Source organism: Ambystoma mexicanum, chromosome 13 (assembly GCF_040938575.1).
Source record: "Ambystoma mexicanum isolate Mex_15411 chromosome 13, UKY_AmexF1_1, whole genome shotgun sequence".
In the NCBI taxonomy this organism is placed as follows: domain Eukaryota; kingdom Metazoa; phylum Chordata; class Amphibia; order Caudata; family Ambystomatidae; genus Ambystoma; species Ambystoma mexicanum.
Genome location: NC_090938.1, coordinates 839,499,931 through 839,526,068, shown reverse-complemented (window position 1 = coordinate 839,526,068; position 26,138 = coordinate 839,499,931). Strand labels below are relative to the sequence as shown.

Below are 26,138 nucleotides of genomic sequence, written 5' to 3'. Positions count from 1 at the left end.
AAGTTTGGGGAACACGGCCACAGAGTATTGTAAATATAAAACCCAGAAGGCTCGAATTCCCTTGAAACCACATGGATTGCCTGGCAGAATGGACCACTTTGCATTTAAACTCTGTAGTTATACAGCAACCAGACCCAAGACTAAACAGAATGGCACAAACTCGTGGGACTGTTGGGTGTTGCACTGTAGGGACACTTGAACCCCAGTAACTGGTCAATACAGTTCCATGGACAGCTAGACAGCTAAAGTGGGCTGCTGGACAGTCTGGTGACGACTTCCTGTGCAGGCAGAGGCTTCCAGCCCACTGCAAAGAGCAAGGAACAGGAACAGTGTGTGCATACGTAAGGAAGCATGGAGAGTGCCGCCCTTTAGAGAGATCAGCTGAGGGGCAAGGCGGCAGCGGGGCAGCCAGTCCTCGGCTCACATGTAGCACTGCCGTGCTGGAGAAGCAGTTGAGCAAGTGTTGTAGTTACCCTGTGATGCTATCTGACGTCAGTCCACGCACTACGAGCACACTCCTGTACGGGAACAGCGATGGATAACTCAAGCAGGCAGACTCGGGTGCAAAGGCAAGCGAAGCCTGCACGCTAAAGCTAAAGTATGCTGGCCAAACACACAGACGTCTTCAGGCCTAGAGAGACAGGAGAGAGACAAAAGGGACTTCATAAATGAGGGAGGACACAGCACAAGCGCAGCTCTTTCAGGCAGAAGGGGTGACTTGGTTTCCGCGGCTCATGCAATTTCGGAAGGCGTTTCTTTTCAAACGATTGCCATATATGCAACAGCCAAGTGCCACCGTCATGGCCAGAACTAGGGGTGGTCTGGGGTGCAGGCACATGGCAGCTGTTGCCACTTCACTGGTCGCTGGATTCAGCTTATGGACATGCTTGCTGAAGAGGTCGGAAATAACGTGCATGCGACAAGTAGGACTCGGCTAGGCCCCCACTCACCAGACTCTATGAAGGGTGATTCTAGCAGAGTCGTGGGCACCCCTCGCATATAGATACACCTGCCCAGGTAAAGGTGTTCCAGGGCGGGACGATGTCAGAGATGACTTGCTGCCGTGGGCTGCACTAGGTCACTTCTCAAACTTCACATGCACCCCCCGTTAAGGCCCCACGCAAATGTTCCCAACTAACAACAAACGTCCAGGTGGCCCCAGGGTTAGAGCTTGGCCGCAATTTGAGGGCACTTGACCTACCATTCAAAGGAAAGCACAGCAAACGTGTGGCATTCTCTTAAGCACTGGTGGCAAAGACTGCAATGGGTGTCATTGCAGGGCTCCACCAGCTAGCTAGCTGATGCCAAAACCCAATCCTGTACCATGTGCAGACTCCTGTACGATACCAGTGGCAGCGCTGGTGCACATCTTTAGCTGGGGTCGGGAGCTGCAGCAAAGGGCAACCCTTGCAGGGCATCCCCAGAAGGTCCTCTTCTGTAGTAGCCGAGCCGGACTAACCAGTCCTTGGCAGGGAGAGTGCTCACAGCTCGCCCATGGTTTCGGTGCCGCCCATTCCTGGCACTCGCTGGGTGGCACTGCGGTGCCGCCCGGCCCTGCTTTCGGCAGGCAGGAGCATGCACCGCTGCTGCAGCACTGTGCCACCCCCATCACCAGCGAACGGTGCAATGGCTGTTTTCAGGATTCTTCTCAAGATTCGGGGATGTTGGGGGCCCACCATCAGTTCTAGATGTAACAATAATATGTAGTGGGATCCGGAATTAGCCCCAACCACAAGTCATTTATGCGGAATGTTACAGTTGTACCATTAATGCGGATAAGTCCCGCATGCAAACAAGGTACAAAGCAAATCGCGGCTCGTACTTTACTAAATAGGAGCCTGCACTGCAGCTGCGGCAAGCATGACTGGCATGGCTGCACACGCATGATGTCAAAGCAGCTGATGCGAGTGGGCGAGTGCTGCAGACTACCCCCAGCCTCCACAGCTCCAGGGAACGTGGCAGCGCGCTGGGACAGATCGGACACACCTGCACACCGAGAGCCACACCACCCGTGTCCAGTTGGCCATGCCAGGAAAGCAGCTCAAAGAAAAGCCACCACACCACTGGCCCCCCCAGAGCGCCGACTGGTGGTGCAACAGCATGCGGGGGCACAGCGTCACACGAGATGACACAATGCAGATCAGAAAGGCGGGCGGGGCTACACCCCCATCTTACGCCTAGTACAAGTAGAGGAGCTAAGCTGGGGCGGGGAGACCCTCGAGTACCGGCGCTGGTACCCACTTCGGCACGAGCTCCACAACACAAGTTAGTTCACAGTGCAGGCCTGGGGTGCCAGGGCCGAGGGGGCAGATTTACTACATACGGATACCACTTCCGGGGAACCCCCAAAGTGAGCAAGAACTTGCGGCGAGAATGGTCCTAGGGGGGGCAAGTGCTGGGGCGCGCTTCCTTCAGAAGCGAAGAGCAAAATAGGAAGAATAGACAAGAGGGAGGGCAGGGTCCGAGCGAGGTGAGGGGGTGTCGGGGTGCCACAGGGAAAGGGGCGAGTACATGATGGGAGGAGGGGAGACGTGGGAATAAAGCACTGCAAGAGAGGCACTGTGGGGAATGCTAGGGGAACAGAGCGAGAGACAGGAAGAGAAGAGGACAGGGCAGGGGGCATGGGAAGAGGCATGGGAAGAGCGCAGGAGGCATGGGAAGAGACATGGGAAGAGCGCAGGAGGCATGGGAAGAGCGCAGGAGACATGGGAAGAGGCATGGGAAGAGCGCAGGAGGCATGGGAAGAGCGCAGGAGGCATGGGAAGAGCGCAAGAGAAGCTAAGGGGAGAAAGCGTAGTTGACATGCACAAGAGACATGGGAATAAAACATTGGAAGAGAGTTAAGGAGACAGAAAAAGCAGGGGACAAAGTGTAGTTGACATGGAGATAGAAAAAATCAGGACAACGCGCGCGACAGAAATGGGAATAAACACTGGAAGAGTGCAGGAGACAGAGCGCAGGAGACATAGAAAGAGAGGGGGACAGCACAGGAAACGGGAAGAGTGCTGGAGGCCTAGGAACAGAGCACAGCAGACAGGAAAAGATGGGGCAAAGTGCAACAGGCACGGGAAGGAAACACAGGAAGAGTGCAGGGGACAGGGCGCAATAAACATGGGAATCAAGAACTAGAAGCGTGCAGGAGACATAGGAAGAGATGATAGCAGGAGAGGGGAAGAGTGTGCAGGAGACGGAGCCCAGAAGGCCTAGGAATAGAGTGGGACACAATGGGACACACAGCAAGAGTGCAGGAGGCCCAGGAAGAGAGCACAGCACAGGAAGAGATCACAGCACAGGAAGAGATGGGGACAGAGCACAGCACAGGAAGAGAGCACAGCACAGGAAGAGAGCACAGGAAGAGATGGGGACAGAGCACAGCACAAAGAGAGCACAGCACAGGAAGAGAGCACAGCACAGGAAGAGAGCACAGCACAGGAAGAGAGCACAGCACAGGAAGAGATGGGGACAGAGCACAGCACAGGAAGAGAGCACAGCACAGGAAGAGATGGGGACAGAGCACAGCACAGGAAGAGAGCACAGCACAGGAAGAGAGCACAGGAAGAGATGGGGACAGAGCACAACACAGGAAGAGAGCACAGCACAGGAAGAGATGGGGACAGAGCACAGCACAGGAAGAGAGCACAGGAAGAGATGGGGACAGAGCACAGCACAGGAAGAGAGCACAGCAGAGGAAGAGAGCACAGCAGAGGAAGAGAGCACAGGAAGAGATGGGGACAGAGCACAGCACAGGAAGAGAGCACAGCACAGGAAGAGATGGGGACAGAGCACAGCACAGGAAGAGAGCACAGCACAGGAAGAGAGCACAGGAAGAGATGGGGACAGAGCACAGCACAAAGAGAGCACAGCACAGGAAGAGAGCACAGCACAGGAAGAGAGCACAGGAAGAGATGGGGACAGAGCACAACACAGGAAGAGAGCACAGCACAGGAAGAGATGGGGACAGAGCACAGCACAGGAAGAGAGCACAGGAAGAGATGGGGACAGAGCACAGCACAGGAAGAGATGGGGACAGAGCACAGCACAGGAAGAGAGCACAGCACAGGAAGAGAGCACAGCACAGGAAGAGATGGGGACAGAGCACAGCACAGGAAGAGAGCACAGCACAGGAAGAGATGGGGACAGAGCACAGCACAGGAAGAGAGCACAGCACAGGAAGAGAGCACAGGAAGAGATGGGGACAGAGCACAACACAGGAAGAGAGCACAGCACAGGAAGAGATGGGGACAGAGCACAGCACAGGAAGAGAGCACAGGAAGAGATGGGGACAGAGCACAGCACAGGAAGAGAGCACAGCAAGAGATGGGGACAGAGCACAGCACAGGAAGAGAGCACAGCACAGGAAGAGATGGGGACAGAGCACAGCACAGGAAGAGAGCACAGGAAGAGATGGGGACAGAGCACAGCACAGGAAGAGAGCACAGCACAGGAAGAGATGGGGACAGAGCACAGCACAGGAAGAGATGGGGACAGAGCACAGCACAGGAAGAGAGCACAGCACAGGAAGAGATGGGGACAGAGCACAGCACAGGAAGAGAGCACAGCAGACAGGAGATGGGGACAGAGCACAGCACAGGAAGAGCTGGGGCCAGAGCGCAACAGGCATGGGAGTAGAAAGCAGTGTTAGAGCGTGCAGGAGACGGGAAAAGAACAGAGCGCCTAGACACGGGACCAGAGGTGGAGGCACATGGGAGGAGCACAGGAGTCACACATGCGATAAGAGGCCAGGGGCCACGGGACTACCTACCCATGCTCCTCTATATACCCTCCCACCCCGATTACCCGCAATCTGGCCCAGTCCCAACACACACGGGGCCGCCATGGGTGCAGCACTATTACCCCAGGCAGGTGTATGGAGGTTAGCATCTGTAAGATATTATAATGTTTCATTGGTGTATTTGAAGACTTGGGCCTAGGCCAGGCTACAGCGTTGGCGTGTGGCGGGCCTGGGCAGCTCATGGGTCCAGGGCGCCCCTCCCCCTGCGGGCATCCCGGCCGGGCGACCGCTAGAGGGCGCTGCGGAGGCGGGGCTCCCTCGCGCGGTCATGGCCGCCATCTTAGCTGCTGCGGCAGCCGCCGCCATCTTGCGGTCCGTCCGCCGGGGGCGGCTTCCAGTGCAACAAGGCTTCATCCGCGACTGCACACGCCCGTCCCCATTCACACGCGCATCGCTCACACCACACGCCGTTACAAATCACCGTTTCACATTTAAATAGTGCCTACTCTTACGTTCACTTTAGTAGACTTTATGGTAGTTTCCATTCACTTCATTATTCCCCCCCCCCCGCCGCCCCCCGGACGGCTTTGGCGTCCCTTTACCTCCATGCATTTCGCTCCGCTTACAATCTTTATACGTAGATTGCTCATGGCGGCTCCCCTCTGCCTGTGGGCTCCTGGGTCCCGCGCGGCGCAAGATGGCGGCCAGGCCTTCTCCAGAGCTACGGCCGCCATTTTGTGCCGCGCGAGCTCATTTCCCTCTTATGAGGCATCACAACCACTAAACTTAAAAAATGTTTGTACAAAAATCCATATCGATTATTTTCCTCAAAAAGTCCTTTAAAAAAAATAGGTTTTTAAAAAAGGTTTGTGGCCGCTTCCCGATCCACGGCCGACACTTACTATCCAAATTCTGTCCTTCAGCGCCTTGAGGGGGTCTGTGCTTTAAAAACACAATGCGGGGGCTGGGGTCACACACACAAGGCCATGGCGCCTCCTCGGCAAGGATACTTCTAGAGAGGAGCACTGTGTCTACAACGCTACGTATTCGTTTCGGTCACAAGAACAAATGGGAAATCGTCGAATTGTCCTTTGGGCTGACGGGGCCTTTTGTTGTTGCAGTGACTTGTCAGTCGTACACAGCGTCTTCCCCCAAAGAAAAAGTGAACCTGCGAGAGAGGGGAGGGAAAAATAAAAAGGATTTCAGTATAATGTCGGAGCCTCACCGCGTTTCTTTCCCAGCCCGCTCCCTCCCTATTGTCTTGTCGCTAACCGCGCTGCTGCGTATCATCCGTACTCACCTGAAACCGACCCCCAGAATAACAGGGAGCGCGCGCGGCGGCGCTTTTATATGCCCGCGACGTCACAAAGGAAGGAGGGGGGGTGCGCGCGCACGGATGAAACGGCCACACCCACATCGGCGGGCTTAGCGCTCGCTCATCGCCCCTTTTTCTAACTGACTCCAACACTGATGTTGAAGTTTACCATATAGATCGCAAAAAGTCCCTTGTTCACACATATACTTTCTCACGGCACTGAAAACAGTTTTTAAGCCCTACTTTAAACGTGACGCAGCAATTTTTGGCACGCGCATACGTCATGTAACCGCCCCCTAATGCGCGTGGCCGCGTGATGGGAGTTTGGGAGCGCCGCATGCGCAGTCGCTGTTTTTTTGACTTGGCACGTTTATTCGCTTTTTCCACTCAGGACGTTAAGGGTTAAGGATGGGGTTCTGCGGAATGTGCCCATCCCTACGTAGGCGCGCGGCTACAATGGCTGTGGCGGAACTTCGCAGGCGCTCCCGGCCGCGTCCCCCGTCTCACGCGCAGAGGGAACTGGAAATGCCGGCAGCCGCCATATTGCTCTGGGAGAATTGAATGGAAAATTCATCGGTGGGTGGGTAGATTTGGGAAATATGACCCCATTACATTCCCAATCCTCGATTTTGGAACACGTATTTTTTTGAAGTAGTTACACCGAAGCTTACCGAATTTGTAATGGCAGTCAGATTAAAACGTTTACACTATTTCGTTCACACAATGCTAAGTTTAACATTTACACTTTAATAAAGGCCAATCAACAGTGTCTGCCCACAGCTGTTGTGTTTCACCTGTGATACTAAAACACTTTACGCACGCTGATATATATAACTTGGTTTATTTGGAGGAGCCCCTATCATCAACATTCTGGAGCCATACACGAAGATGTTGTCATAGTTACAATCCACGTGCCAATGACAACACAAACTATGTACAATAGTTATGACATCCTCACATCTCCCTTTCTAAATAAAACTCAATTTATAATATTTTCAAAATATAGAACTATTCTGAAGTAACATTTCTGCTATATTTTTTATATAAATATTTAACTTTAAATTTCCACCAACATAAAGGATACAAGGGATCATATGTTACAAGATGTGTAACAAAATCCTGGAACCATGTCATGTTCTCGGGTTCTCAATAATGCACATAGTCTTGTTTATGTTTCCACATTCTTTTCCTGTGTCTTGATATTGGCTGACTATTGTCATTCCTTCTCTCATGTGGATTTTCCTGTTTCCTTTCCCTGTGTTCTTTCTTTGCACATCATTCTTGACTCCTCAAACTTATCTCCAACTGTCTTATCTAGAAATGTCTCTCCATAAATTTCTCGTTCTCTTTCGTTTCTCATCACTTCCTCCTCCTTTGCCAAAACTATATCATCACATGACCATTTCTTGCCATCCTCTAAAATCACCGATTTCTTTGTACATTCTATCACCCTTTGGGGAGGACGAAACTTTGACTCTCCTTTCATTATGCGTTTTGGTTTTTTCACTCTCACCCAATCACCTTTCTCAAATTGACTCTCCTGAACATGTTTTTGCTAGTCGTAATAACGCTTTTACTCTTCTTGTTTTTTTTTTACTTTGTTGACAATTTCTTCCAGATTTACCTCTTTGCTTCTTTTGTTCATCATCCAAGCAGGCCTTAGCCTATTTGCAGATACTCTTCCTCTCATCGATGTGAAAGGAACTTCCTCAGTCACCGAATGTGGTGTAACCTTAAGGAACTCAAGACACCTGCAGCCCCCCCTGACTCTTGCTCCAAAGACAACACTTGGTGCACCAATATTCAGTCAGCATTCCTGGGTAAAATTGCTACCCTCCAATCTAAAATCGGGGACAAACAGAAATCCCTACAGCTTGACCAACCACCGACCACACCTACACTTAATACACATTTAACCTATCCAAATAAACCTTTCTCCTTCTCCCCACTCACTACTCTCGAAGTAGAAAACATCATAAACAATTTAAAACCTTCCAACTGCCAAGGCGAGCCCTGCCCAGCTCCTATTATCAAGGAAGCATCTCATGAGCTAGCCCCGTTCATTACAGCATTCATAAATGCTTCTTTCAAGACGGGTATTGTCCCCGACAACCTAAAGGATGCATGGGTTATCCCACTCCTCAAAAAACCCTCCCTTGACCCTAATATCCCAACTAACTTCAGACCTATCACTACAGTCCTGTTCCTGCTCAAGATCCTGGACCACGCAGCCTACCTGCAGATTCAGGATTACCTCGAACTAAACAATTTCCTGGGCTTAAGACAATCAGGGTTCCGCCCTAAACATGGCACGGAGTGAGCTCTGATCGACTTGAAAACTCAGATGGAGTCACTGAAGGACAATGGGAAGCTAGCTCTTCTCCTTCTCCTCGATCTCTCTGCGGCTTTTGATCTGGTCAACCACCAAATACTCTGCCAGCATCTCAAATCCGCAGCCCACTTCTCCGACTCTGCCAATGCCTGGATCCACTCATTCCTGAGCAATAGATCCATGAGGGTCTTCTCACCGCTGGCATCAGCGGATCCCTCCCCCATTCACTGTGGCGTTCCTCAAGGCTCGTGTGTATCCCCTACGTTGTAAAACGTATTCACCAAGCCCCTCTTCGATGTGCTTGACTATCTGGGTGTCTCCTACACTAACTACGCGGACGACACCCAGATACTCATCCCTATCACAGGAGACTACACAGCTGACACCAAAGCCCTTAACAATTTTTACTCGGTCATCCAGGCCTGGATGGCACAGCACAAACTTTGCCTTAACGATGATAAGACTGAGCTCTTACTTTTAGGATCAAATCATCGGCTCAACAAACTAGACCAAACCTACAAGTCCTTCATTATTGACGGCAATGACATTAAAGTCTCCAAAGATACAAAGACGCTAGGGGTCTATCTTGACTCCTCGCTTTCTCTGAACAGGCAAATAAATGCAGTTAGGTCAGCTTTGGCCTATACCTGCAAACTTATCACTGCCTGTAGACCCTTCCTAAACTCCACCAACTGTATCACACTCGCCAGAACTCTTGTTATGGCCAAAATCGACTACTGTAGTGCTCTCTACCTAGGGACCAGTCAGGCTAACCTTAATAAATTGCAAACTGTACAAAATAATGCCTTAAGGGCAGCCTTACACATCCAGAGACGCTCTCATATCGCCTCCGTCAGATTGGACTTACGCTGGCTCCCGGTAAAACAGAGAATTGCCCTGAAAACCCTAGCTTTGACCCACAAATGTCTGAACAACAACGCCCCACCTTACCTGTCCACTCGCTTCTCACGCCACACCCCCACTCGACCTACCAGAGCAGCCCAAACTCACAGCCTCATCGTGCCTAGATGCAAACTCCAAAAAGCTGGTGGGGTGAGCTTCCCCGTCCTGGCCTCCACACTCTGGAACACCTTGCCCACACCTATCAGAATTGAACCATCATTCCACTCCTTCAAGAACAATGCTAAAACATGGCTGCTCTCCCAAGACTCATGAGACCTTGACACAGTCCAGACTCCATGTGGGGTACAGAACTGAATATACATTTTCTCTCTGCTCTGTCCCTGTATTATACGCTGTTAATGGTACCCTTCGGTACATGTATATATGCTGTATATTTTTGTAACTCACTGTAACTACTGCTCTTTGTAACATGTTTAAGAGTATGTACATGTATATATGCTGTATATTTTTTGTAACTTCTGTAACTACTGCTTTTTGTAACATGTTTAAGAGTATGCGCCCGGTTGCCCCTGGGCCTGGTTTTTTGCGCTTTATAAATAAAATAAAATCAAATCAAATGTATTGAGGGCTTCCTTGAGCGTCTCTTTCCACGGTAGACCATTCACAACAGCCAATTGAATAATTCCCTTTATGCAATGATTCATCCTCTCCACCAAACCGTTCCCCATTGGATGTACAAGGCTGTAGTGCTATGTTTAATGGCTCTATCTTTCAAAAAATTTTGAATTTCCAGGGACATAAATTGAGCTCCATTATCTGACACAATTTCTTGCGGTTCTCCTTCTCTGTTAAAAATTTCCTCCAAAAACTTCACAACTTTGATAGCCGACACAGAATCCTCAACAACACCACATTCCACCCACTTGGACGTATAATCCACCAAGACTATAATGTAAATTTTTTGTGATCCCAATGTTTCATACGGTCCAGCTATATCAATAGCTAATTTTGTCCATACTGCACTGGGAATATTTACTGGCTGCAATGGAGTGACACGTGTCGATTTACTCTTGTCGCTCACTGCACATGCGGTACAATCTCTGACCAGAGTTTCCATTTCACCCCACACGTTAGGCCACCAATAGGCTTCCCTTTCTCTTCTCTTTGTCAACATTCTACCCACGTGGCCTTCATGGGCAATATCCATAATCCTCTTCCTCAAGTTTGCCGGCGGTATAATGCGTTCTCCTCGATAGACACATATCTTATCACTTGACAACTCGTCTTTGAATCTCTCCCAGGATTTCAAATTGTCATCAATGTCCTTCCAACCACCTTCAATGGCTCTCCTTAACATTTCTTGCTCTGGGTCACATTCTCTGGCTTCAATTCATTCCTCTTTTGAGAAGCTGGGATGCACTTGAGCTATGATGCAATCCATGTCTTGTTCTTCCATTGCTCCGCCCTTGCCATCACATTCAGCCGCAACACCTTCACACGGTAGACGAGAAAGACAATCTGCTACCACATTGTTTCTTCCTGGAGTGTATTTTATAGTCACGTTAAATTGCATGATGATCAGTGTCCATCTTCTTATGCGCGGGGACGTCATGTGAGGGTTCTTTGAGTTTAGAACATGAACAAGCGGTTTATGATCTGTTTTAATGTCCACTGGAATGCCCCAAATGAGACCTTTGAAATGTTCTAATATCCACTTGACACCAAGAGCTTCCTTCTCTATTGTCGAATAGTTTCTCTCAGCACCTCTTAATGTCCTCGAGGCAAAAGTAATGGGAACAATTTCACCTCCTTGTACTTGTTCCAGTACACCTCCTAGTCCTATATTACTTGCATCAACTGATATTCTTGTCTTTGCACTCGAGTCAAACATCTTTGACGCTGGTGCCTTGTTGATTAAAATTTTGATTTGTTCAAACTCTCTTTTGCATTCTTCAGACCAATCAAATTTCATTCCTTTGCACATTAAATTCCTCATTCTCTCCGTTCTGTCTAAATAATGATCAATGAATTTAGAGTAGTATTCTGTCAACCCCAGGAAACTCCGAAGTTGGTCCTTATTTTTGGGCTCAGAAATTTTGAGGATAGTGTCCACTAATAATTCCTTTGGCTTTATCCCATCAGCATTTATTCGATGACCCAAATAAGTAACTTCACTTTTCTTGATCTTGCATTTTTCAATTTTTAGTGTCATCCCTTTCTGCGGCAGAACTTGTAGCACACCTAACAACTTTGCATCATGTTCTTCTTCAGACATACCTGACACTAAGATATCATCTTGGAAATAATATACTCCATGTAATCCTTCAAACAAATGATACATCAACCTTTGGAACACAGCGGCTGCCGAAGCCCCAATCCAAAAGACATTCTCTTGTATCTAAAAGCCCCCAACGGTGTTATAAAAGATGTCAAATGCCTAGACTCTTCTTCCAGCACGACTTGGTGATATGCTGACGACAGGTCTAACGTCGTAAAATACTTTGCTGGCTTCATAGTGGTAAACCTTTCCCCAATATTCGGCAAAGGATGTCGATCTATCCAAATATTGGCATTCAAGTCTCTTAAATCTACACACATTCTGATAGATCCATCGGGTTTCTTAACAAGTACTATTGGGGATAACCATTCCGAACTTTCAATGGGCTCAATAATGTCTTGCATGCATAACTTTTCTAATTCAGTCTTCAACGCTTCCCTGGTACCAATGGGTATGTTTTTCACTTTGTGTACCACTGGCTTCGCATCTCTTCTGAGTATGATGCGATGTTCAAACCCTTTAAGCAAACCAATTTTATCATTGAATACTTTGGGAAAAGACTTTGCCAAATTCTCTGCAGTGTCACAACTGTTCTCGTTGATACATAAAATGGGTACATTCTCACCTGGGTGAATTCTGATTCTTAATGATGCTTGCTCCCACCATCCTACTATTGAAACCCCATTCTCAGCCACATACAGTCTGCAGTATGTCTTTCTTCCTTCAAAGTTTAAATGTACCCAAACAAAACCAATAATGTTGATGGGGGTTTTACCATAACCCGTTGCTTTAATTTTTGTCATCTGTAACTCTTCCGTCTTTTTCTTCAATATGTTCACATGTCTCCACATCAACCATGGTATATGGCGAACCAGTGTCAACCATGATTTGTAAAGTTATGCCATTTATCTCCATTGGGACCCAAGGTCCCACTCCACTTTCACCTGGTGTAATGGCAAGTATCTGTACTCTATCCTCAAATCGATCAGCTACTGCTAGCAAACTTTTAGACCCACCAATTTCCTCCAATGCCTTTATGCTCGTCATTGTTGCACTTCTTCCTCTATTGTATCTACCAGTATTTCTTCCATACCGGTTGTTAAATCTGCCCCTTCCTCTACTGTTGCGACACACTTTTCCAAAATGACCTAATTGACCACATCGGTAACATTCTGCCAACACAGCTGGGCAGTCTCTTTCAGCATTTGCATGTCTATACCATCCACAATTTAGACATCTGTTATTTTGTCTGAACATGCCCCCTCTCTCTTGTCCAGAACCACTGCTCGCATTGGACTTAACTAACCTCTTAACCATGGCAATCAAATCTTCTTCCTGATTGCTATGCTGACCATCATCCATATCCTGAATTGATTTTATCTCAGCGATCTCCACTTTGTTTTGGACCTCTTTCATACACTTCTCACCTAGTTCAATCGACCTTGCTATCTCAATTGTCTTCTCTAATGTCGGGTTCTTCGCTTGCCAAATAGGAGTCTATACTTTCATCTTTACTTTGTTTTCTCGTTAAAAATCTGTACCTCTCCAATACAATGTTAGTTTTATTTCCGAAGTGTTTATTAAGTTTGGCAAACGCTATGTCATATTTCCTTGCTGTACTTGAAGACTCTCCCCAGCTTTCTTCATGTTCCAAATCAGGCAATGTCCTGAATATCCTGAGTGCCTCTGCTCCTATACAATTTAAAAGAGTAGCCTCTTTTTGGTCATCATTGAACTTGGGGCCGCCTACTGCCCTCAGGTACACTTGAAAATTATCTTGCCATTGTTCCCAAAGACATGTTGGATTCCCCGGTAGTGGCAAAAATTTTACTGGGGCAGCTATGCTCTGCATGTTGTGTTCAATCTGCAAAAAAAAAAAAAAAAAATGTTCACCTCATCTGTCACTAAGGTCGTTGCACTCCAATTACTTCCAAACGAAAACTGCGTTACCTGCAGTGCGGCTGCCGTCCCAAATCTCTTCCTGCTACCCGGGGGCTCCCTCCTGTTGAATAGATCCTCGTCGCCAATTGTTGTGTTTCACCTGTGATACGTAAAACACATTACGCGCGCTGATATAGTTATAACTTGGTTTATTTGGAGGAGCCCCCAGGAGGCCAGCTTCCTTCACAGCAACATCTTCATTTATGGCCTCATCAACATTCTGGAGCCATACACAAAGATGTTATCATAGTTACAATCCACGTGCCAATGACAACATGAACTATGTACAATAGTTATGACATCCTCACAACAGCTCTCAACCTTTCATGATATATGATATGATCGTTTATATAGCGCCTATACACAATGTGTTTGAAAGCGCTTCAAGGCAAGGGAGGGAACAAGGGAAAATACGACCACATTCTTACAGGCCATGAACAGTAAGGATGTGAAATTAACTATCGTACGCGACATTTCAGATAGTGCAAGAGTTAAGACATAGATAAGGAAGGGAGGGGGAGAGTGGGAAGGAAATGGAAACAGACAGGCGACTACCGTACTAGGCCTGATGACATTTCTGGTAGAGCCAGAGAAAAACAAAACGTGAGGGAGAGGGGTACAGAAAGGGAGGGGAGGGGAGGAACAAAACAATCGACTATCATACTAGGCCTAACAACGTTTCAGATAGTGCTGGAGGGGTGGTGGGGAGGAAAAAAACAGTAATGGGAGGGTGGAGGAAACAGACGAGGTTGCTATCATATTAGGTCCAGGGACCATTCTGATAGAGTAAGTGCATAGAAGAAAGTAAGGGGAGCAGACAGGAAAAGGGAGAAGGGAAAGGAGGAGAGAAAAGAGAGTAAGCAGTCAAAAATAGTGGGTAAGCAGTCAAAAATAGTGGAGAAGCAAGAGTGGAGAGCGAAATACAATTGCAGAAGTCAGTAGTAACACATAATGTTGCAAGCTAGGATACAAGATGAAGATGGGAACAGCATGATTCAGGGCCACCATGAGTACAAGATGCAAAGGAAGTCCAGCATGAGAGTTAAGAAAGAGTGACGCACCGTGAATGAAGTCCATAAAAGTCAAATCCAGCATTGGCCACAAGACGGTGATGGTGAAGGAAAGCATCAGGTGGGTGGGGCTTGCTAAGTGGTGAAAAAGAGCAGCAGGCAGGAAGGTACCAGGTGGGTGGAGCTTAGGCCAGGTGACCTAGACCCACTTGCACCTGCTCCCCATCTGCAACGGAAAAGAAGCTGGAGGGCTCCTTAAGTAGGCAAACAGAGCGGCAAGCAGGAAGGCACCAGGTGGGCGTGGCTTGCTAAGTGGTATGCCCCTTGGGAGGGTGAAAACACCCGTTTTGCATTTGGCGGGTGAAAGCCCATTGATTCCTATGGGCGTGTAGGGAGCTTGGCATGTGAGGGAGCTCCCCAAGTGGCAGGTGACAGCTGCCAAAAGTGTGTGAGTTGAGAGGTATGTCTGCCGATCTCCCATGTGACAAGGCCGCGTTAGGGAGCCCCAGGCATCAAGTAGCCTGCAACATCCAGCATACTCCCCGCATGAAGGATCACAGCGGTAAGATGTCCGACGCCAACGAAACCAACACTCTGCACGCAGTGGCGTCCCTAGGTGAAGCTCTGGGTGGGGCAGTGCCCCCCCCTGAAATCCTGGGCTCCCCCTTGTGCCCGCCAGTGCTTTAAGTGGGGTAAGAAATTGAGGGGGGGCCCTCGTTTTGGGACGTGGCCTAAAAGTGCACAAATCATAATAAGGGGCGCAAACAAATATATAATATATGTGAGCATTTATATGTTTGTTTGTATGCATACTACTATGGTTTGTGTACTTTTCAAGTCATCTTTTATAACCGTAGCAATGTTACACATTTCTATGTTTATAAAAGGTGGCTTGAAAAGTGCACAAACCATAGTAAGTTACGGACACTTGTGTGCTTCCCTTACTATGGTTTGTGTACTTTTCAAGCCACCTTTTATAAACATAGACATTTGTAACATATTTCTACATTTCTAAAAGATGGCTTGACACGTAAACAATTGAAGGCATCTTTTATAAAGCGTTATTGACGGACAAAACCCAAGGTGGCGTTGTCCACCGACAAAGCTTTCTAAAAGATGCCTTGAATTGTGTACGTTTCAAGCCGGCTTTTATAAACCTAGAAATATTTCTACGTTTATAAAAGATGGCTTGAAACGTACACAATTCAAGGCATCTTTTATAAAGATTTGCCAAAGGAGAAAGGTGCCTCGGGCTCAGTGATCTCTTCTCAGAGCACATAGATCACAGAGCCCAAGGCGCCTTTCACCCTCTGCGAACCCTTGGGCTCCGTGACCTAATCTGCATATTAGATCATGGAGCCTGCGGGTTCGCGAGGGTCAGTGACCTGGGAGGGCAAACAAAGGGACAGTAACTTCCTGTGATGACCCTGATGAGGGGTCATCAGAGGAATTACACTCACTGACAGAAGTGCCAGCCAGCCTCAGCGTTGCTGTGGCTGGCTGGCACTTCTGTCAGCTTGCCTGACATAATGGTGGGCACATCTCCCGTCGCGGCTGTGGCCGCAGCAGGATAATGCATCCCGGAATGTTGTGTGGGACCGGGGGGCCCCGGCAGGGCTCCGGCTCAGCCCCACTTTCTGGAGACTGCCCCCGGCATGCCCCAGCCCACTTAAAGCACTGGTGTCCGCCCTATCTAAGGCGAGCAGTGACGGTGTTCTCTGTTCGTGGTGTTATTTGTGACACTCACTGAGGCAAATGTCTGCAGATCACACAGCAAATGCTCTCCTTTTGTCTCAAAGCTAGCAGTGATAATGGTATGCATTCTGTCATCGGTATGAACATGAGCACAAGCCACTTCTCAGGTGTCCCTGCCCAGCTTCTGCACAGCGACCTCCATAGTGTGCAGAGCAGCTTACAGCCCCTGCCATCAGAATGAAGCGCACAAAACTGCTCATGATGGGCCATTAGTAACTGCATTCTGATGGGAGGGGGGTGCAGTGGAGTGTTGGTAGTTGGTGTGCACAAAAGCCTATCTGCAGGAGTGCTTGTGATGTCACACATTACCTTTCATAGGTGGCTCCTCCCCACTTTTGTCTGTGACTCCCCCTACTTTTGTCTTTGGCCCCCTCTGTGCCCCTCCTACATTTGATTCTTGGCGACGGCACTGTCTACATGGTCCCTGCGCTCCAAGCAGAGTGCCAGCTGATTGGGCACTTGCCCTTCCAATGGAGGAGGCCACTGTGAGCCGGATGGCGAAGCCAGCCAACCTGGAAGGCCAAGCAACAGTGTCTCCGCTGGCAATACTGCGCAGTTCATACCCTACCTAACGTGCCCACCTCTATCTGCCCTGAAGGTAAGCCAATGTTCGAGCCTGCTATGAATGCTCTTGCTTTGCCTTGTTCCCCACGTGTGCAATTGAACCTCACCTCTCAGTACAAATTACATCTTGTTTTCCTATATCCCTGTGACATGGGAAAAGGCTCACCTGCAGTTGGTCCTCAGGAAGAATATGAGATAGAAACCATAATGGATTCCCAAAAATACAGAAATTGAGTGCAATACTTGGTTCATTGGAAAGGTTATGCTAAAGAAGCTAGATCATGGGTAGCTTCTAAGAGCATGAATGCACCTGTTCTCCATAGAAGATTCCATAGCAGACATTCCGGCAAACCAGAATCTGTTATCCCTGGTGTTGATAGGACCCTTAAAGAGGGGTATACTGTTAGGAACCATGTATACTGTTAGCAAGTACCATTTCCTTGCTTACTACTCTTAATGCGCACTGCCTTCCTTGGCAAGTGCGATCACAGCGGCAACCAAATCCGCTTCCTTTACTCCTCTCCCTTGTCGGAGTGGAATCCCTGCGACGAGCGTAGGCTGGGTTGAAGCACATCATGATCACTTCCCCCTTCAGGAGTCAAGCGCACATAATGCTGCAGGGTCCTTTCCTCAGAAACATTGCTTGTTACATGATTGCATTATTTCTCTCGGCAAGACTATTTAAAGCATTACGAAACGCAGTACTCCTGTTCTCGCAACGGTTGCAGATACCCCTTTGGACCCTGGACCTTGGATCATAAAGTATCTTTCTTGATTACATCTTAGTTACTTAGGTATTTAGTTAGTTTCCTTGTTTTGAGATTTTGCTACATGGAACTCTATGTTGACACACTGGCATTGGACATATTACCTTTTCTTCAGTGCTGTACATTACAAGTGGCCAGGTATTGTTCTTTCCTCTGTTTCTTTTTGTATTCACCTACTGTACTACTAATGCTGCCATCATTGTACTTGCCCCTTGCCTTGTCCTCCTCTGCAGCTCCTTTATTCCAGAGTCTCCACCCAGCTACCATAGGAGGTGTGTCATGTAGCACTTCCGTCAGGGGAAGCCACTCCATTGTGTAGTAGAACACCTGCCAGTGGATTGTGTTCCTACTGGTGGACAGTGTATGCTCCTGAGAGACACTCAGCTCGCCGTGATCCCTAACAATAACATGCGTATAGTCTATAGGTAGACCTATTCCCCTAATCCAATCCCACCCTTTGATAGGTTTTTGTAACTTGCCACGTAGGATGACTTCATAGATGACGCATCTAGCATTATATAAACTTAAGAGTGATTGAAAAGACATTGTGATTCAGCATGAGTAGATTTGATGCGTGTTTATTCACCCTGCTTTACTTCATTGAGATTAAAGCAGTATTTTACCATCTCCTTTGAGTCTGTCCGGTTATTTGGTCCGAGATATTTCATTGGTAATTCCATCTAGCACACATGTGCTTCAAAGTGCTAGAGCACATTTGGTAGCAGTGTGGATGGTTCAGGTCTAATCGACCTAGAGCCCAGACCTAGAACCCAGACCTAGATTCCCGTATGATCGACATCTCCCGCCATAAGCCACATGAGCGCAGAGTTTCCCGCAGTGAGCGGTGCGCAAAAGTATCACTCTGCACATGATCAGCATATGATTGACAGGTCCCCCTTTTTAAGAAATTGATGTTCAGTCCCCTGTGAAAAATGTAGGGGAGGATTGGTCCAAAAGACCCCCCCTTGCCTACATCCCCTCCACAGGTGAGGGCCATGGCTCATCAGGCGTCCCCTCCTTACCACCAGGGCCCAGGTGGTGGATGGCTCACCTGCTGAAGACATTGCCCAAACGTATTGAATTTAGCTAGGCCTCAGAAACCATTTTGTCTAACAAAGATGGTGTGAGCTCGGCGCACTGCAGCGTGGCCCCCACCTTTGGAGAGTTTCAATTATCCCTGTGGCCGCAGCTCCCTGGCAGATCCGCTGCAAGCCCGCTCCCACAAACAAGACGGACATGAGCTAGTGTAAGATACAAACACTGTAACATTTCACCTTCCGCAGTGTATCACTGCTCCCAACATGACCCGGCCAGCAGAGCCTGGGTGGAAAAAGAACTGTACAATGGCCATCAGATAAAAGCAGAAGTTCCCAAATACTAATGCCAAAACTACCTGCAATGGGCGTATTTTCTCCACAAACCTCTTTGATTAGAAAACCTGTAAAATGTACAGATATGGCACAATACATGTTCACATGGCATTAGCAATGAAGCACCCCCACCACTGCAGTTATGTGCAAATAGTAGAAGCGTCCCGGGGTTATTTGTTATGCGTAGCATTGAAATGTTTACACCCCACGGTCCCGCGCCATAACCAAACTAATGCTGCTAGAGTGCAAAGGAAGACAAATGCAACCATACTGAGGGCTCATGTGAAGGACGCGCGAGAATGCACCCCCCATGTGTGTAAGTCCAAGCCCCTAATGTGCCACTACCGTCGTGTACGTTGGCAAGTCGTTTTCTATGTGCTCCACTAACCTCACTACTACCCCACTTACTGTAAATGTATATGCATATAACAAAATGTTGTAGTTGTTAAAACATAGTGTACAAATAATGTGCTCGGACTGGCTATATTTGAGAGGCATTTAGCAAAGTTAAAATGTAAGCTTTGGAATGATTCAATGAGTATTGTATAGTATTCGAATGTTTATGATGCTTTCACCTAAGGTCGGCAACACACGAGGAAGATACCTTTGTGAATATGAGCAAGGCCATTCCCCCTCCCTCCCTGCGAAGCCTGCCAGACGAAAGAGCAGAGGCCAGCGCTGCACTGCTCCACCTCCCCCAACTAGGCTGGAGCGGCTTCAAAGATTTGTAGTTCCCTCTGCAGCACCCAAGGCCACGGCCCACCACCTGCATTATTTACAGCCCGGCAGTAAACCTCCGCCTGAATACACAAATCCAGAGGCGCCCCCTCTTAAACCCCACAACCCACCGGATCACCTTAGGTTAATGGCCCCTGTAACATTAGGACCCCCAATATTATGGCAACATTACAGCAACACATTCATAACGACTTCTAACAAAACAGGAGGACATGTACCGTCTGTCCCATGCCTTGAGACCCAGCCCCACGACCTATCGTACCCGGTCAACAGGACACTGGTAACCATGTACTGATGAATCGCCATCGAACCCCTCTCAAGGTGCATTCCTCCTGTGTTGCATTAACCTGTAGAATAACCTATTGGAAGATTTACTAAAGAAGATAATATTGCAATGACTGAATGACTGCGGTGTGCATGGCCTAGGGCAAAGAAGTCAGGAAAAGACATTCATCTCTGACACTGGCCACAGTGGCACAACAACACCGCCCGGATGAACCCAGCTGACCTGCCAGGCCCAGCCCAACCCACGAGGCAGACCAGTGACGTCCTCCAGCCAAGGCCAACCACATCGCAGCAGCACCTATAGCTAGTCGTCGCCACCCAATCCCATTGAACTTGTGCCCCCTATAGTATGTAGGTTCTGATGACGTTTTTTGTAAATATATACGCCTGTCTTTGCTATTGTCAGACAGAGCGCTCTCGGAGTTTGCAGAGTTCTTTGCATGCCCTATTCTGATTGATAAACTCCCATTTACGCTCACCCGCACTTGTTTTGGCCTTATTCCCATTTTGGGAGAGTCCATCATTGTCTCTCATTGAAGGGAGGATCGTGCTGGTTGGGGACGCATGCCTTCAGTGGTGACCCCGAAAGCGTGATTATTATTTTTTCCCAACATATCCCTACCGTCCCCTTTTGGCACGAAAATCTCCGGTCGAAAAGGGATACGCACGGTGCGCCGGCTCCGGGAGGCTGCCCGCCAACTGCGACCGGTACGCTCAGAAGTGCACACTCAACAGAGAGAGTGTACTGGATCCCGGTTGAAAAATCCCCTTTGAGTACAGCTTGCCGGAGCCGGGGCTGACTGTTGAGCGTACGGCAGCACTGCCTGGACGGACCCAGTTTCGGAGACTCTCGGTTCAAGACGGGCACGTGAGTATTGAGTGCGAGCGATCATAAAGGGAGTAGAGGAGGAAATTTAGGACAGGGCACGAGGCGGGGTAAAAAGGGGCACATTGGGTCTACTAAAGACCATCTTAAACTTTCTTTGCTTTTCTTTGCATATGGCCATTAGGATTAAGAGGTGATTAAGAGATAAAAGTGACGGGAACCTAGCTCCGAGAGGGGGTGGAAGGCGGCGCCGCATAGTGCTATCTTGACTAGTACTGGGAATATATGAAGAAGTGGAAAATAAGATAAAAGTGTCTGGCAAAGGGAGACACGGAGAATATATTAGTGACTGCTATTCTTTTCTTTAGGGTTACGGGAAAAATAAAAGTGGGTCAGTACAAAACCAAAGAGATAGAGTAAAGAGACAGAGAGTTTTACCCTAAAATTGAAGATCAAAGTTATATATATATATACATATACATATATATCTGAATAAGACGGACAGGGACAGCCGGCCAGGGAGGAAAGGGAGGACAAACTGAACTGTGAATAGAGTGTTACAGAGGGGTGTGTGAAAATTGTATATGTAAAAGAGACAATTTGGTGTAATGGTTGTGTACAAATGGTCAGAAATGTATAGCCATTGAGTGGTCATGGTAAATGAGACAAGACAAAGCATCATAAAGACAAGAGTAATAAGGTGAAGTGAGTGTGTACCTTTCTGATTTTTGGGTTAACATTGTTGAGATTACTGATGGTTTGCTCTTGTACGTGCCCCCCGAAGAGAATGGAATAGAGGCTGTGCGCAGCCAATCTCATGGTGTGCAGGCGGAGGGAGGAACACGAAGGTCCCCACGATTCAGTAAGACATAAAATACGCGAACTCACATGGTGATACGTTTGTATTGAGACATCGAGATACATAGAGATATACAAGCACCAGGTGGGCACAAGGTATGGGGGCAGAAACACCCTTATCACATATTTGCAAGAACCTACCTGGGTACGCGGAACGGATTAAGAAATATCATGACCAATGGATCACAGAGTTGAAGGGAGAGGGGTTGCCTCAGATATGGCCCGAAGGGGGTTCATTTGACAAGAGTGTCCTAGATATGGTAGCCGCATGCATTTGTTTGAAATACAAGGGGAAGCTGTTGCATAATAGGAGAGAAATATTAGATCTCTGGAGGCTGTTTGAAGAGATACCGCCACCTAAGGCAAGGGAATCCGATCCAGATCTGCCATCTACCACTGATAATCCACTAATGATACAAAAAGATGATAAAGTATTGCCAGAAGAAGAGGCACCGATAGAGGTAACAAGGTTGTACCCAATACTAAACAAGCCAGTGCCCGCAGAGGGATACAGTGCCCCTACTTATGTGCCCCCACCGAAAACTATCACAACCCAAGGGCCAACAGCACCCCCTCCATACGAGAGTCATAGGGAGCGAGCTCAGGTGAGCACACCAAGGGTGGACATAGAAAAACTAACAGATGATCTAGAATCGAGGCTCTCCATAGCGAAAGACGAGCTCTCGAGAATAAAACGCATATGTGAGCGGACCGCACTTAATGCAGCCAGATCAGAGCACGCGTCTAGAGCACAGAGCGAGGGTAGAACATTTGAAGAAGGGTGGAAAAAAGGCGAGATACTGTTCAGAATCCAGGAAGAACCAACACGAATAATTGAACTAGAGACAAGAGAGGGATGTACTGACAATGAAGAGAGGCCTATAGGGGACAGGGAGGAGCTACTATGTGATATAAGGGATGATTTGGAAGAAAGCGACAGGTTGAGTATGGCAATGGGAGGGGGAAGCGAAGGGTTGGATGGTGCATGCTCAATGAGAACACTGGATGATGAGTGGACGGGGCGATTAAGGAACCGGGTGGGGAAAATGGCATCATTAGGAAAACCAGGAGTGAAGGCAGGTACAGATACGACGACGAAGGGGAAGTTGCAGCTCCCGCTAATACATAAGGGAGGAGAGAGGCCGAATTACATGGATAAGGCCAACTTACTAAAGTTATTGCCCCCGTTATCCGGAGGGGCGAGCAAGTGGATATACGCCTTTGAGAAACACACTGCCGGGGTACCCCTAGCAATAGGGGATGTGAAGAGCTTGCTTGTATCAGCAGTGGGAGATCAGGCCGACAGAGTATGGGTCAAGGCTGGTTTCCCAGGAGTAACATTAGACTGCGATCGCCATGATGGGGCCTCCTTTAACACAGTGCGCGCAAGGGTGTGGGATGTTTTGCGGGAAACGTTTCCAGATACCCCAGACTTACAGCCAGTAATGCAGTTTACAATGAATGACGGGGAAGATGCTATGGATTACATTTTTCGGGTCCAAGAGATGTGGAGAGCAGAAACGGGCAGGTATTGAGGCGAAAGGATGGCCTGAAATTCAGAGCATAATAGTGCACCACTGTAAGCGAATAAAAGAAAGGGAGAAGGAGGTGGCGCAGAAACGATTGGCAGACAAAGCGAAACTAGTGCAGACAAAGTTGGTGAAGGTCGCAGCAGTAGCCGCGCTCCCATACAGCAGGGAGGGAGATGAGGAAGAGGAGGGGCTGGTAGCAATACAAGGAAGGATGGCAACTAATTGGGCAGGAGCAGGACAGCGGCAGTGGAACGAGCAGGAGCAGGGCGGAGGTCCGCAGTGGCAAGAGTGGGCCCCTCGAGGGGGACGAGGTGGGTACAGGGGCCGAAGAGGAGGTGGACCAGGGTACGGGGGAATGGGAGGAAATGGATGGCAGGGTCCCAGAGGAGCGCAAGGGAGTTGTTGGAACTGCGGGAGGTGGGGACATTACTCTAGGGAGTGCAGAAGCAGACTAAACAACAGATTTCCAGAGGCAGAACATTATGGCCATCCCCATCCGGGGAGCCCATATGGTCTCGTGATGGGACAACAACAAAGAAACCCAGGCCAGGGGTACAACGAGCCACAACAGGGACACCAATACAGAACACAGAATGACCCACAAAACAATGACACTATGCACTACACGCCAGGCAACCCTTTCGCGACAACAGCCAACGGAGCCCCAGCACCAGCCCCCTATAATGGCGTGTCAGTGGTTTCAGGGAGCGTATTCAACCAAGGGGGGGCAATGAGACACCCCGCATAGGACAGCCCACAGAGAACACTTGCGTGTCCAGTTCTATCTACCACCTACGATGCAGCAGAGGAACCATTGGTAGGGGCGCAGATAGGAGACAAGCAGTTCATATTCATGGTGGATTCGGGAGCGGAGAAATCATGTATTAGGGAGGGCCGGTTCCCATTATCTAACCGGAAGTTAGAGACGCAGGGGTTCTCTGGGGCTGTAATTGAAGTTCCTTATACAGAAGCATTGGATGTAACGGTAGGGGGTAAAACTGTAAAAACACCCTTATTGTATTATGAACATTCGCCAATAAATTTACTAGGGAGGGATCTTCTTAGCAAACTCAATATGACAATATCATTCACTGAGAGAGGCATAGTGTGTTCAACACCAGGAATATGCCCATAACGTGTGATGCTGGTAGTACAGGCTCACAAAACTGCACCAGAAATACATGGTTTGCCAGTGGACGAGAGAATGTTTATTGAAGGACTAAAGACGCTGGCCCTCATAGTTCCTGAGCTGAAAAGAATGGATTGGAGAATACCAGCGGAGTTCCTCTTCCGCCCAATAGTGCACCCTGACATAGCACCAGGATCAGTGGTATCATTAGACTTGCACGCTGTACAGGTATCTGCGAAAAGGATCTCTGTGATTGGAATGGATATAGAAGGATGTGAGTGGTGTACAGTACTGTGTACCAATGCAAATATTGCCCTGAGAGACTTAACTGATGAGGATCTCTTTTCAGATTCGGAAGGGGATGGTGAAATAGTAATGGAAATAGCAATTCCCTGTGACATTTTGATTCAGGATAGAGAAATCCCTGTCCAGCTGATGGCAGTGGTGGGAGCACCACCGTCATTCTTCGATGATGACATGAGGCTAGTACCAAATAACTTGTGGACAACAGGCCCCCATGACGTAGGGTTGTTGCATGGAGTACAACCAGTGATAATAAAGCTCAAACAAGGAGAGATCCTACCCTGAGTGAAACAATATCCATTGCCCTGTGAAGCTGAAGAAGGGATAAAAGAGACAATAAATGCACTACTAGCACAAGGGATAATAGTGCCTTCAAACTCCCCATGTAACACATGCATTTACCCAATTAAAAAAGCAAAGGGAGGGTCTTGGAGGATGATCCAGGATTTACGCCCCCTAAATGATGTAATACAGAAAGAGTTCCCTTTGGTCCCGAACCCTGCATCAATATTATGCAGCATCCCAAAAACGGCATCACATTTCACGGTGGTCGATTTGAAAAACGCATTTTTCTCCATCCCCTTGGCTGAAGAGAGCAGATACCTGACAGCATTTACACTAGGGGGGAAGAGATATGAACATTGTAGATTACCACAGGGCTACTGTGAGAGCCCGAGCATATTCAACCGCATACTACATGAAGACTTGGGAAACTTATCAGTTGAGAGCATAATTATTCAATACGTAGACGATTTACTCGTCTGTGCACAGGATGAAGAAACATGCCGAAAAGATTCAATAACACTCCTGACCCTGTTGGCCAATAAGGGGTACAAAGTAGACAAGGAAAAGTTACAATATTGCTTGACAGAAGTGCTATACATGGGACAGCTAATATCAAAAGATGGAAAAATAATAATCCCCGACAGGGTAGAAGCAATAAGATCCGTAAGAGAACCCACAACAGTGAAAGAGATGCAGAAATTCTTGGGAATGTGCAACTATTGCCGAGCATGGATATTAGATTATGCAGCATACACGAGACCCTTACTGCAAGCGCTCAAGGAGGCCCAACAGGAGAACAAGAAAATAGAATGGTCAGAATAGAGTTGATTTCAAGCGCTCCAGTGCTCGCAAATCCTGATTCTGGCCGCGAATTTTACCTGTTCTCACACTGCAAGGGGACACTAATGACAGCTGTACTGACACAAAAGACGTCCCTAGGACAGAAACCTTTGGCTTACTATAGTGGCACTTTGGATGCTGTGATGCAAGGACATTTTGCGTGCGAGCAATCGCTCGCTGCAGCCGCGTTAGCAATTGAGAAAAGTGCCACAATAGTAATGGGATGCCCTGTGACATTGTATGTGGAACATTCATTATTTGCAATACTGGAAAGGTCAAAGAGCACACTGACCACACAGCGAGCAACCGCCTACGAAATAATATTGTCCAGCCCCAATATCCATGTGGTGCGATGCAGGACAGTGAATCCGGCAACATTCATTACAGAAGCATGCACACTAGAAGACATGCAGG

At 48.2% G+C, this 26,138-nt stretch overlaps 2 protein-coding genes across 2 annotated transcripts in view; one reads left to right on the top strand and one right to left on the bottom strand.

Moving 5' to 3' along the window:
- Positions 1 to 6,055, bottom strand: part of PPP1R10 (protein phosphatase 1 regulatory subunit 10) — a 36,138-nt gene extending 30,083 nt beyond the window's left edge. The window contains exons 1-2 of the mRNA XM_069635352.1: positions 6,033 to 6,055; positions 5,635 to 5,900 (exon numbers count right to left, since the gene is read on the bottom strand). The gene's annotated coding sequence lies outside the window, so the exon portion shown is untranslated. The remainder of the gene's footprint in view (positions 1 to 5,634; positions 5,901 to 6,032) is intronic.
- LOC138520603 (G patch domain-containing protein 8-like) lies at positions 3,359 to 4,642 on the top strand. The gene has a single exon (XM_069632928.1). It carries the CDS (start codon positions 3,359 to 3,361, stop codon positions 4,640 to 4,642), a length of 1,284 nt encoding a protein of 427 aa, XP_069489029.1.
- Positions 6,056 to 26,138: the final 20,083 nt, after the last annotated feature.

Excerpts from the sequence above, each read along its gene's own strand:
- LOC138520603 (XM_069632928.1), top strand. The coding sequence starts at position 3,359 with ATGGGGACAGAGCACAGCACAAAGAGAGCACAGCACAGGAAGAGAGCA.